The sequence below is a fragment of the Parus major genome, chromosome 8, assembly GCF_001522545.3.
Source record: "Parus major isolate Abel chromosome 8, Parus_major1.1, whole genome shotgun sequence".
Taxonomy (NCBI): Eukaryota; Metazoa; Chordata; class Aves; order Passeriformes; family Paridae; genus Parus; species Parus major.
Genome location: NC_031777.1, coordinates 3817488 through 3830545, shown reverse-complemented (window position 1 = coordinate 3830545; position 13058 = coordinate 3817488). Strand labels below are relative to the sequence as shown.

Below are 13058 nucleotides of genomic sequence, written 5' to 3'. Positions count from 1 at the left end.
GATAGATGTTTGATCTCTATTAAGAGTGTTTGAAAGACTGCTTATAATTAAAGTGTCTGCTTATTGGAGGGTTAAATGCTATTTGAGGTGGGCAGTGGTAGACTCCTAGTACCTGCTCTGAGCACTTTAGTAAGAGAAATTCCTTGGTCTTCTCCCAGGGTGTGAACTGGGAGTCATGGAAAGGACATGAATTCTCCATCTGTTTTATGGAGATGAAGATTCATCCTCATTCTTCCAATGATAAGCCAGTCCTGGGGAGGAGGAAGAAGTCTTTATCAGAGAAGAGGAAAAGATCAGGGCTTAAATAGAAATCTGTGCAGACCAATACCAAATCGATTCAGTATTTCTTAACAAAGTTTGATTCAGACAGCTTTCTCCAATACAAAGGAGACAATAGCTGACCTATGTGGGATCCTGGGACATCTGGATCTGCAAACCTGCTACCAGCATTTGGAGCTCCTGGTGGGTGATGTTCCAGAGAATAGGAGGGGGCCTGTAGGGGCATCATGCTTGTAGATACTCTGGTTGGCTAAGCATGACAAGGACCTGCTTGATCCAATACATCAAATTCTATGAATTTTGTGTAAAGCAAGCCTCAACACATGTTGTTCTTTCTGAAACCTGGGCTGCAGATTCTTCTTAATTCTGTTTTTCTCTGGTGCCATCCACTTCAGACTTACAAAAACAAATTTGAACCTACTAACATATAATAGCCCCCTGATTTACATCAGAGTGAATTTTTCTGAGACTATCACCTCTCCCTGTTTTGGTCTGAAGTCCTCCTCGTTATTTGGACACATTCCCTGTTCTTCCTGCAGAAGTGGGTTTTGGGAAATACTTCCAGTCTGCTGGCAAGGCTCATTAACCCATGTGTGTTCTGTAGACTGGGTTCCAGTGTCACATCTCTGCAGGTTAAAATCTTGCTATTTTGCTTGTGTCATGTTTCCCAGCCCAGAGAAAAACCTAAGGAGATGTGTAGTAGATTGATGTTCACACCCCAGGGTGAGGGCCAGGACAGGGTGAATGTAAAGGTCTATCCTCCTCCAGGCTCTGCTCACCATCCCAGACCTGCCTCTCTGTACTGCTTGCTTACAGACAATTAACCAAATTCCCCATGCAACTGTTCCATCTGCTGCTTTCTGCTTTTTCATCAGCAGTGTGGCAGGTAGTGATGCTGAAATGATAACACTTGTCATATACCCCTAAAGTGAGCATTTCTTGGAGATAAACTGATCCTCTGTGCCTCAGTGCATGGTTTCACATTTGACTGCTTTTTTTTTTTGCTTTTTTTTTTCTTTTTTCTTTACTCACAGCCATAAAGGTGAGGTTTATTTTCTTTCCCTGAGAAGATATTAAAATTCTGGACAGCCAGCTCCAGCCAGGGAAGAAGTATGATCTAAACAAATGATGCTTGCTCAAAGGCTTCCTTGTCTGAGCACACTGGGACATGGTTCTCCCATGTCTTAATGGCCTTTTCTATTGCAGTGCCAAGCTGAGTAATATATTTTAAAGAATCCTTCCCAGACTTTGGAGAAAGTAATAAAATCCCAAATAAAGGAGGTCATTAAGTATTTCTGTCTTCTTTGCTTTGGGTGGTGGAATTATTTTTCTTCCTGTTTAAGTATTTTGCACAAAGAGTAGAAGCATATCCAGGCCTGGAGTGGGACTGTGCAGGTTAGGTCTTTGGGGTGCGCTCCAAAACAGGGATGGGGATTGTGCTGTCTTTGTGACTTAACTCTGTGAGGTGTTTAACTGATCTGTGCTTGTTAGGACCTGGCTGAGGAGAGCCAGCTAGAGAGTTGTCTCTCAGAGGTGAGGACTAAATTCTTCACTATACTGTCAGGACTGTTCCTCTTGGGTGGACAGGTGGGCAGAGACTGGTCTGAACTGTGTGAGGATATCCAAGCCCTGGTTTGGGGGAAGGAGGAGACTAATGGTGAGAGGAGCAGAAAGGAAAATTGCACCTGAAGTGTTTTGCAGGCTCTGTGCTAAGAGCATGAGAGAAGGACATGGGAGAGCGATAAGGGCTCTTTATTGTGAAGTGTTTTCTCCCTGTTGCCCACTTGTCTGTAGGCAAGGACAGATTTTAGTTTGTTATTCAGCTAAAGGGCTCAGTGAAGTCATCAGGAAGGTGACTGAGAGGGAGAGGAGGACTAGTCTCACACACAGGCACTCTAAACATTAAGTATATGCTCTAAAAAACAGCAGGCCTGATTGTTACCTTTGACTTTTTCCTGTGCAGCAGCAAAACATAATCCCATTCTAAAGCTGAATCCCACCTGGGAGCAGGGATTCTTCTCTTAAGCGGTATAAGCTCTGTTTTTGAGCTAAAGGCAAATGAGGCACCTTATTTGCAGTTTCTGAGGAGAATCTGTCACTCCTAATGCACCTCTCTCAGCAGGAGGGGCAAAGTGTCAGCTTGCTGCTGGAGAACCATCGCAGAAAGTCAGTATTCCCGAACAGCCACAGGATGGCATTGTCTCTTCATGCAGGAGACACTTCCTGGTATCCAGCTGGCCTCTGTGAAAGGACCTTTTGGGGGTTAACTAGAGTCGGTGCTACAGCCTGGGAGGCTGGAACTGCTCAGATAATGCAGTTTGTTTGCCTTGAGGAACTGGCTGTTCTGGTTTCAAGGCTCAGGATGGTCGGGGCAGTCCCATAAAAATGTCATATCCCTTTACTACCCTTGTTTTGCTGTAATATGTGGCCCTGTAACAGTGATGCTGGAGAGCCAATACATTCTCAAAACCTCTGCCTGTGAGATCACTTAAAAGTTGATATACTGATTTGTGACACACCCAAGGCAGAATTTAAATCCCTGAAGGATCCTCACTGCATTGGCATTGCTGTACTGATGAGGATTGTCCTGGAGCTGGGTCCTACCAGGCAGGACCCATCTGTTGTGATATATCTGCTGTTTCTGTGACCCCAGAGAAATGTTACTGTATTTACCCGGGAAGAGAAGGGTGAGGATGCCTCTTCCCAGAGATTCTGTATTGTTGTGATTTGGAGAGAAGCCTGAAGTGTCTTACTGCACTGGAAACTTGCTTGGAAAGCAGTGCTGTTACTTTTGGTCACTGTTCTATGCTTTGCTGGCGAAATAAATGGTGGAATGGTCAGTGAGGATCCAATTCTTCTGTCATAGAGAGATTTAATGGGTATTTTTTGCTTCCCTTCAATCTTTAGACTGTTAAACTTCATCTCAGCCACTGCATATTTCTAACCTAGGACCTTGGAACTATCCTTTCCCCTTGCAGCCCAGATTACCCAAGAACACCTTGCCCTACATCATGTCTAACATCTGGAGAGAAGCAAGAATCTCCTTTCTTCTCCAGGAAGTGGGCCTCTGCCTTTTCTAGCTGTTCATCACTATGGTCCTGTACTCCTTTTTCACCAGTCTCTTCCAGAGCCTCAGCTTTGAGGACAAGGGACAGCTTGGTGCCTCATCTGGCTGAGAAGCAGGGGGTTTTTTTGCCCTCATGGAGGCAGAGCTCCATGGTGTAGGATTTGAAAAGGCTGCAAACACCATGAAATACTTGTCTGATAAAAACCAGCTGGGTTTAACTAGTCCATGCTGCTGATCCTCTGTAAGAAAAAAACCAAACCTGCAGCCCACCTCCCCCAGCACAAACACACCTTTTGCTCTTCCCACTACTTCTTGCCCTTGGGTAGAGAAGCTTGGCTGTGCTCATTAACAAAGCAAGGCCATTAACTTAAGCTGTTTCTTTACAAAAATGTCTCTAAGCTGCACAGCCTCTGCCACTGAGCTCTCCTCTACTCATATCTAGGGCCAGGACACAGGTACAAGAAAGATTTCCCCAGGAAAATAAACACATGACTAAGATTGAGATACAGTGTTTGTTTTCAGTTTAAGAGTCATTTATTTTTGGTTTAAAAAAAAATTGCACAAACTTTTTTTTTGTTGTTGTTCCCTGTTGCATAGACTTATTTAGGAAAATTGAAGGTTGATACTGAAATGCAGTTTTGGGAGGCAGGGCTGGGGTGTTTGGAGAGCAGGGACTGCAGTGGAGTTTCTGTATGGTGCACGTCTGCCCCCTTGGTAATGTGAGTGCTGCAGGGTTTTGCTGGTGGCTAACAGGTTCTAGTGCACCTCAGGCTGTTGCTGCCCTTTTGCTTTTTCCTTCAGAAGCAGACAGTTCAGTGCATGGTTTGGCTCAAACAGTGGACACCAAGGAAGACAGCCCCTGTGCTTTAGGGAGTGTGAAAGCTCAGACCATCCACTGGTCAGGTTAATCAGGGCAGGGTTGTATCTTGGTCCCTCCCTGCCCAGCCCAGGGCTGGTTTGAATGATGATTTTAGGGAGCTCTTGAAATTCAGACCTAGCTTTGAACTCCCCAAAGCCTGGATCTGGAGATGTATGTGATATAATGCTCACATTTTCCTGGCAGTTCTCTGGTTCTTGTAGCAGTTGGTTGCTCTCACCTGAAGAGTCACTTGCTGTACTTCCTGCAGGAAGCCCTGCAAAGCCATCTCCACACCAGGCAGGCTGTACTCCGACAGTGCTTGCTGCGTCCGTGCCCCTGCTTGTTTGGCTGAGCCTCTGGCCTCCCATGGTGTTTCCCTTTACTCTGATTTTTTTGATTCCTCCAGGCAGCACCGCCCTGCCTCCAGGGCTGCTGATGCCTCTGGATCACAGCACCTGCATGGGCTCCTTTGGCCACCCGGTGAGTGTGGAGGCAGGAGGGCTGAGAAAAGCACTTGGATGGGGAAAGGAGGGGAGGAAGAAAGAATAATACAAGTGCAGTTCTAGTTCTCCAGGATCTTGGCCAGACTGGAAGCTTGGGACAGAGATCAGAGCTATTTCTGCGTTTCCTAGCACGACATGTGGCAAATCCTAATTTTTATACCATTTTATGCTGCTTCCTGTTTTGGAGCAGAATGGAGTCACTAATTTCAATGCTGACAAAGCAAACTGGAAAATCAGGCACATATGGGGTCAATTTAAAGGGCTGTGTGAGGAGGAGCCCAGCCTTACGGCTGTTCCCAGCACAGCTGCACGCAGCCAAACCCTGTGACATGATGTGCCCATCACAGCCCTGCCTGCATCAGACAAAACAGGCTGTGCTGGGACTGCGTGGCACAAGCAGCTGCTTCCAGCTGGTGGCTTTGTCCTCCAAGTGAGGGGAAGGTGGCATCACCCTTGCCTGGGCTGGAAGCAGCTGTGCCCAGCAGCTCAGTCCAGGCTTGCCCACGTGGGTTTGACTGCTTGTTCCCCAGATGTCTGGCTCTGGCTGGCAGCTCTGGTCTGCTCCAGCAGCTTAAGAACTGGAAGAAAATGGAAGGAAGACATCCAGTGTACAGACAGGGCAAAACCCAGATGTGATGAGGCTTCTCATCACACACATGCATCCCTCAATGGAAAAAGAGATGGGGAGACAGAGCCTGGTGGGGCAGAGAGTGGGGAGCAGAGAAGACGCCCAGCTCAAGGCACATAGGATGTGAACAGAAGCCAGGGCGGGGCAGGTGGGAAACATAGCAGGGATGAGAGCTGTGTGTGGTCCTGTTAGCTGCTGTGCCCAGCTGAACCATCTTTCCAAGGACGGAGAGAGGTGCATAGTCTGGCTGGATAACGTATCCCTGTGTAAGGGGTGACTGTGCACATGGAATTTACTTTGCTTCTACAGCACAAAATCCCAGAGCTGGTCAGCCTGACAGCCACACAGAAACCTTCAGCGCAGCACACAGAGCTGGCATCAGCTGGGGCAGCATGTGCTCATGGGTCTCTGTGTGTCTGACACGTGGCACAAGTGCTGCAGGGAGAGGTGACATCTGAGTGTGCCAGGAAACCCTGTCTGCTGCTTCAATACTGCTTCCATGTGCCTGGCCCTGCTCCAGAGGGGCCTTTGGTCCTGCTCTTCTTTAGTAGTCATTCAATAAATAACTCTAATGCCCTTAGCAAAGCTTTTACACAGCCTCAGGTTGTGTTTCTGCTCTTGCAGTAGCATAGTGGGCTCTTTAATGGCAAGTTTGTATAGAACAGTCTTTCAAGGAAGATGTTTTCTTAAGTGCTGGTGCAAAAGGGCTGGTTTGGCAGCCTCCTCTCTCCTTTCTGCCTCTAGCCAAGGTGGCAAGGTGTCCTTCTGCTGTGCTGCCTTTGGGTGGTGTCTGAGGTCTCTAAGGTTGGGCTGAGGGCATCTAGCTTCAGGGGCTCACAAGTGACTTTGGTTTGGTTCCTGGGAGATGGCACATCTTTGAGCTGTGGAGTAACTCGGCTTTCTTTGTGCCTCCAAAGCGAGCTGGGTTTGCACGAAGTCTAGACAGTGAAGCTGTGCCATTTCCATGGCAGGACAAGCAAACGAGGTGTGTCTGTGCCTGCTTCACTCACAGCTGTCTGTGTTGTGCAGGGGGAGTGTACAGGTGGCTTGGTCCTTGGGTGAATGTTGTCCTGGGAACCTTGTCTGTGCCACAGCGTGTGTGCTTGCAGGTGAGTGCAGAAGGAGAGCATCGCACCCTGTTCACTGTGTGCCAGCCCCGTGTGTGCGCACTGTGCTCGTGGCAGGAGGTACGTGGGACCCGGTGGCATGTCACCCTTGTGTGCTCACCTGTCCTTTGCAGGGGTCTCTGCCCCGGGGCATGCTGTCATGGTGGGGGAGAAGAGGCCTGCACAACCTGTGCCAAACCACCTTGTTTTCTGTTGGCACTTCAACATGCTGGGCTCAGCCCATGTCGAAAGTCACCATAAAGTGGCAGCAGCTTTGGTACCTCCTCGCCCCTCCTGGTGCACAGGTGAAAGGAATGGTGGCATCTCAGAGGAGAGGACCCATCTGCTAGATGGGCAAGGAGGGTCTCTTGTCCAGCAAGAGCAGCTTGGGCTGAGCTGAGATCCACAAGTCCTCTTCATCCTGCTTCTTCTTCTTCTTTTTCTTCTTGTTCCTCTCGGCATGCAGCTGCCCATTGCTGCTGGGGCTACCTTTCCTCGTGCTTTCTCTCTTCTGTCTGCAGAAGCAGCAGTGGCAGCAGATGAAAATGAAGGCGATGAGGACAACGAAGGGTAGACCCAACAGGACGGCCAGGCAGACGGTGTTGAAGATGCCTTCCTCGTGCTTGGTACGGATGAGCTCCAAGATGGAATTAAAGAAAGAACTGATCTTCTGCTGCATGTCAGCTCCTGAGTAGGCTGCCTGTGAGGCTCCCTCTGCTTGAAAGACACCTTGAGATATGCTCAGCTCCTGTAAGCAGCCAGTGGGCTCCACAAGAGTCCTTGGATGGTGCCTGCAAGAGACAAGAAAGCACATGGATCAGGTGCCTGCTCCCTCAGCAGTTTTCTCCATGGAGCTGCCAGAACAGCCTAAGCCTCAGCAGGGTAAGATGTCTCCTGCCTTGGAGGGGCCTGGAGCCATGAGGCATGAACTGTGCTGCCTGCTATGTCCCTTTGGGTGTCTTCATCTGAGAAACACAGCCTCCTATCTCCTGGGGTTCGTTCTTGATTGTGGGGATGGGTGAGAAGGGCTTTGGGCATCCCTGCTTGCCTAGGAATTTAGCCAAGCACAGATCCTGCCCCTTTGGATTTACACATCAGCCCAGGCTGAGCAATCACAGCACAGAGCTCTTATTAGCCCTTTGTAGGCCTTGTTTTGTAGCAGATGAAATACGATCTGCAGGAGAAGCTTTTCTGTCTAGGAAACGGCCAGTGATGGTTGTGGAGACACAGTACTGCCACAGGAGCCAGGACTCACATGTCATAGGTCCCTCCTTATTCCCAGTCCTAGGATGGGGTATCTTTGGCCTGACTGTTTCTCAGGGTCCATGGGCAGCACAGAGGCAGGGTCTGTTCTTGCTGCCCCGGCAGCCCTGGCACCGTCAGCAGGTTTGGTGTGGGGGCTGTGGCTAAACCACCTGTATTTGGGATGAGGACTATGGTCAGTGGGACTCACAGGTGATGCTCAGTTGGTGGAGCCCAGTGAGCAGCCCTGCACCCACAGCTGCTTCCAAGCACCCAGGACTGCCCACAAAGGCGGCAGCAGGGGAGGATAAGGGTTGGCTGGGGTGGAGGAGTTGCTGCTGCTGTGCCTCACCTGGGAATTGCTCCAAGGGTTTGGGTAGGGCTGAGATGCATTTCTGTGGCTTGACGTAAGGTTTTCCTTTTCCCTCAGGGCGAGAGAGGTGCTGCTGAGTGTCAAGGCTCTCAGGGAAGCCCTCCTGCAGGGGCAGGGAGCTGCTGCCTCTACTCACATCTTTCTTCTTCTCCTGTGGCCAGGCAAAGCATCTGAGTAGAGCAGGGGCCCTTGTGCTGTGAGTTTGCAGTTCTGGTTCAACACAGGGGTAACTAAATTAGAGGCTGTAGAGATGAAGAGCTGGCAGGGGCAGTATCAGGCTCTAACATCCTATTTCACCCTTGCTCAGCATTTTACAGCAGTGTCTTTGCCAGCCTTTTGGATTCAAGCCCTGAAGCCTCTTGAGGGAATGCTTAGATCCCCATGCACCCAGGAGGGGAAACTGAGGTGCAGTACAAGGAAAACCAACACTTTAACGTAACAAAAACTTGAGATGTACAGCCTGAACACCAAAGATGTCCTAGAGGGGTTGCTCCACTTGTCCCCTGTGACACCAACACTTTATCTTTCCTTCTGGCAGCTCTCACAGAGCTTGGGGGACCTTGAGGGAGGGACAGGAAGGGGGCCCAGGCTGGTTTCAGCTGAATCCTTCTTGTCAACAGCACTGCTCTTCCTTTGCATCTCATTTTTTCCCTGTTTGACACCTGCTAAGGATGCTCTCTTGTATGGAGCATTTTAGGATCCTCCAGCTAGCACCACTGTGCTTCCTTCTGCCTCGCTGTGCCATTACACCCCATTCCTAAAGGAAGGTCAAGCCACCAGCCTCGCCCAAAAAAGCAGCCACCAGTCCCACATAGCCCTAACCACAGCCCTCGTGATGCTGCTTGGGCAGGAACTCCTGGGCAACCCCCCAAAAAAGCAGCTCCCAGGAAAAAACTGCCTTCCAAAATGCTGTCCTGGGACCTACAAAACTCTACAGGGTCTTGTTTCACTGGTCTCCCCTGGCTGCTGGCTTTCAGACCTGACTGTCAGGACCTCAAGAGCTGAATCCCTTAGCATAGATACCAAGCTCTCGATTTGGGATTCCACAAGTGCTCAGATTCTGTTAAAAATAAAGGGTTTATCTGTATCCCTCAGAAACAGACTGACCACTGCAGATTTATTGTTTCAATTTGTACAAGCACACCAGCTGAGCTGGCCCCAATTAGCTGGTAGTTTCTCTTTTGAACATGAATTTCTCTGAGTGCCTTTCTAAAAAATTCTCATTTGAGATTTACCAAATGAAATGCAGTCCTCTGGGAGGTGGTTTTGGCTTTGGCTGGAAGAAGCTTATTATTATTACAGTTATTACTATTATTATTATTACTGGATTTTTTTCCAGTCTGCTGCAGCAAAACTGGCTATTCCTCAGATTCCCTCATTCCATTACTCAAAAGAGGATAGAAAGATCATCAACATCCCCACCTGAGAAATCACAGGCTACCACTCAGAGACTCAAATCCCATACAAACACTTCCTACCCTAAACCAACTGGGTTTGGAGCCAACTGGGAGCATCCCAGATCTGCTTTTGCTCACAGAGAGATAGGTGAGAGCCACTTCTAAATGCCTGCTCCCTGTCCTGACCTTCATCTTCACCTTCACATCTTTTTTTTGGGGGCAGCTGTAGTAAAGGTTACACTGCAACATAAATAAACAGAGAAGTTTTTCTTCAGTGTAATCATCCATGTGATGCAAGTTTGCCATTTATCCAGAAGTATCCTGACAGATCATTATCCAGGCAGGAATACAGGATGCCTATGATACACTTGACTCCAAAACAGAAGTAAAAAACCAAACAGCCCCCAAACAACAACTGCCTTAATTTCAGACAAAACAGGATGTACAGTTTTATTCCTGCACTGAGCTGCTTTATATTTATTGCCTCTAAGCTTCTGGGTAGGGAAGGAGGGCTGGAACTTCCTTTTAAACTTGTAATTAATTGTTTGCAGAGGAAAAAAGAACAGGGAGGAAAAAAATAGCAAAGCTCTTTGAAATGTTTCCACTTTAAACTGGAGCTGAATGCTCTGCAGAGGCTCTGGCTGATTGTCACTGGGAAGTGTCCAGCTGGGGACATGTGGCCACCCTGGGCAAGTTGAATGTGCGTCCCTTGGAAGGGGGAGGTGGAGGTACCTGCCCCTACCCTGACCAAGCAGCACCCAAATCCCAGGGCCATCTTCCAGCATGGCCATGCAGCTGGTTTTCAAATGCCTTTTCTTTCTGGTGTGTGCATTGCTTTTTGTTTTGTAGATGAAGGGATATCTGTGTGCTAAATAATGGGGTTCTTCAGTTTTATATAAAAAAAAAGGGGGGGGGGAAGTTGGAGGCAGAAACTCCAAGGGCAGAGGGGTTACCCAAGGCCACCCATTGCCAGCTGAAAACCTGAGTGCACCATGAGGAGCTGCATTAAGGAAGATCCATGCTGCTGCTCAATTTGGTGTGACGTCTCCCCTTAGAGAAGGGATGAACACGGAGAGCTGCTCACATGCTGTGATCCAGGGTGGGTGGAACTGCCATTGGGAGGTCAGCTGTTTTTTGGGTCAAGATATGGGACCAAAAACCAGGGCCAGGGAGGTACTGGGAGACAGGGCTGTGTCTCAGGGAGGGCTGTGAAGCATCCTGCTAAATGAGTTCTTTGTTTTTGGGTAGCTGGTGCTGGCAGAGCCAGGGGAAAGCTGACATGGAAACTCGCCTGGGAACTCCTGTGGCCAGGGACGGATGGCTCCAACTGATGGCAGCTCTACAGGCAGGGCTTTATGCCACTTGTGTAAGTTTTAATCAACATTGCACATCCAGTATGAAGTTCTTTAAACCACAGTGGCTTCGAAAGAGCCGGTTTGCAAGGGTGGAGAGCATCTGCCACTCCTCTGGAGTTATGGGAGGCTGTGGGTGGAAAACAAGGTCCTTTTGAGGGACGGCTTGCGATGGCACCACAAACCGTTGGCATGCAGGGCTTGCCTGGCTGAGCTGGAGAGGTAAAGGCTGCCAGCCTGTGTGTGGGGAAACCAAAACAGAGGGGGTTGCCTTGGCAATGCTGGCTTGTCCACATCCTGTGCGCTGCAGAGCAACCGCAGTGACTGGAGATGGAGGTAAGAGTTTGAAGAAAAGCTGCAGTTTACTGGAAACTGCTATGCTGTGTCACTGTGGCAGAGGAGAGAGAGCTGGAGGTCATTTTGCTAGTTAAGTTCTTTAGGCCCAACATTCAACAGGTTCTTATGTCTTCATGAAGTTCCCTCAACCTAATGAAGCTCAACCAGCTTCTCTTAGCTGAGATGCCACCACACTCAGACAGGAGTGAGGCTGTTCTAAGGTGCAGTGAGAGCAGCAGCAGCTCTGGGGCAACTGAACTGTGGTGTATGCCCAAGTATTTCTGGATTATTTCAACACACTCTGTGCACTGTGGCTGGCTGCAACTCAGGACTTGTGGAGGTGACATGAAATCAACTGACCTACAGCCACCCCCATTTCCTTAATGCAGATGAGACCGCACTTGGTGCAGTTGATGCTAAGGAGTGCAAAGCAGGAATCGCATTATTAAACAACCATTTCCGTCTGTTACTGGCTTTATGTCAGCTTTATACCAAGTTTCCATTGCAGTGACAGCTGTGGTTCAGGCAGGGAGAGGCTAATTTTTGTCACAGCCTATGAGCTCCCTGATCCACCCAGCAGAGACACAGCTATGCTGTCACACGAGTGGCACCTATTTTCCCTGCTTGCACCTGCAGACTTAAAGGAAAACTGGATGAAACCTGACACCGAGGGTGAGCAGTTTCCTTAGCAGGGATTGCACGTTGCTGTTTCGGAAATGGTGACTAAGAAGGATTTTGCCGCCGGTCTCCCAGAACTCGCAGCAGGCTACAAGACCTTCCTCAAACGTAAAAGACAAACACCAAAAGCCACCACCCAGCAACCACGGCCAGCTGAAGCTTCATCTCGTTCCCACCACCATCAAACCTTCCTGCCAGAAGCCACTCGTAAATTCCTTCATTCCCTAAAGGGAGTGATTTGAAAAACGACTGATATGGATGTTGGATAACAGGGTTAAAGTGAAACTATTTTGCAAGCTGCTGCCTGGAGCCCACTCGTCATCACGGTCTGCACACGCGCGGCTGCCGTCGGCCCAGGATCACTGAGACTGTGGCCAAAAGATCAGTTTTAAGTTTAGGTGAGCGCCACTGTCATCCCTGGATACACAGGGAGCTCCTCAAAGCCATCCTGGGCTTCTCCAAACTACGGTACGGGCAGTGCCATGCCTCTCCCTGGGGTTGATCGTGTGTGGTTTTGGTTACAAGAGACACAGGAGGCTGCCAGAGAAGCTGTGGCTGCCCCATCCCTGAAGTCTTCAGGGTCAGGTTGGACAGGGCTTGGAACAACCCGGTCTAGTGGCCGGTGTCCCTGCCCATGGCAAGGGGGTTGGAACGAGGTGGTCCTTAAAGTCCTTTCCAATCAAACCGCTCTGGGATTCTGTGGTGTTCAAAACGTGTGGGGGCAGCTCGGGTGTCCCAAAACCCCGGTGCCAGGCAGACTGCCCCTGACACACGTCCCCTGAGAGCTGCCTGCTGCTCCTCGCTCTTTCCCCAGTGCCCCCTCCCTCCCGGGCTGCGCGAAGCAGATGATGTGGCCTTAAAAAATAAATAAAGGGCGAGAAAACCCCTGGATTTGAGTAACAGCAGCACGGAGGATAACACCTAGGGAAGCCCAGCCCCGGGATCCCCCCTCCCGGGTACTCCCCTAGACCCCCGACCTACCTCGGCGCCGCGGCCCCGTCGCGCCCGCTCGTCCCGGCGGCTGCTGCGGGGGAAATGGGACGCCCGCCCGTCCCTGCCGTGGCGTCCCGCCCGCCTCCGCCCCCGGCACGGCCCCGCCGCCCGGCCGGCCCCACCTGGGGCTCCCCCCGCACCCTCCCTCGGAACCCCAAACTGCGCGGGACACACGCACCCTGTCCGGAGCGGGCCAGGCTCAGCAATCTAGGCTGGGAGAGAGGCGGGGACGGGGCACAAACCAG

At 50.0% G+C, this 13058-nt stretch overlaps 2 protein-coding genes across 4 annotated transcripts in view; one reads left to right on the top strand and one right to left on the bottom strand.

The window, feature by feature from the left end:
• Positions 1-4198, top strand: part of LOC107207886 (tenascin-N) — a gene marked incomplete at its 5' end in the record, with an annotated part of 24891 nt that extends 20693 nt beyond the window's left edge. The window contains 1 exon segment of the mRNA XM_033516449.1: positions 159-4198. Coding sequence (XP_033372340.1) covers positions 159-308 — 150 coding nt within the window.
• Positions 3858-13058, bottom strand: KIAA0040 (KIAA0040 ortholog). Of its 3 annotated transcripts, none has more exons than XM_015635749.2 (2): positions 12802-12895; positions 3858-7233 (listed from the first exon to the last, which is right to left on the bottom strand). In XM_015635749.2, exon 2 carries the CDS (start codon positions 7119-7121, stop codon positions 6789-6791), a length of 333 nt encoding a protein of 110 aa, XP_015491235.1. In that variant the 5' UTR covers positions 7122-7233; positions 12802-12895; the 3' UTR covers positions 3858-6788. The 3 variants fall into 3 exon arrangements, with proteins under 3 accessions (XP_015491235.1, XP_015491234.1, XP_015491236.1); XM_015635748.3 differs by lacking the exon at positions 12802-12895 and adding an exon at positions 8037-8181; XM_015635750.3 differs by lacking the exon at positions 12802-12895 and adding an exon at positions 12992-13058 and having other exon boundaries at positions 3913-7233.

Coding starts and splice junctions, on each gene's coding strand:
- KIAA0040 (XM_015635748.3), bottom strand. CDS start 8,077: ATGCATCTCAGCCCTACCCAAACCCTTGGAGCAATTCCCAG. Junction 7,234..8,036: donor ACCCTTGGAGCAATTCCCAG/GTGAGGCACAGC, acceptor TGTCTCTTGCAG/GCACCATCCAAGGACTCTTG.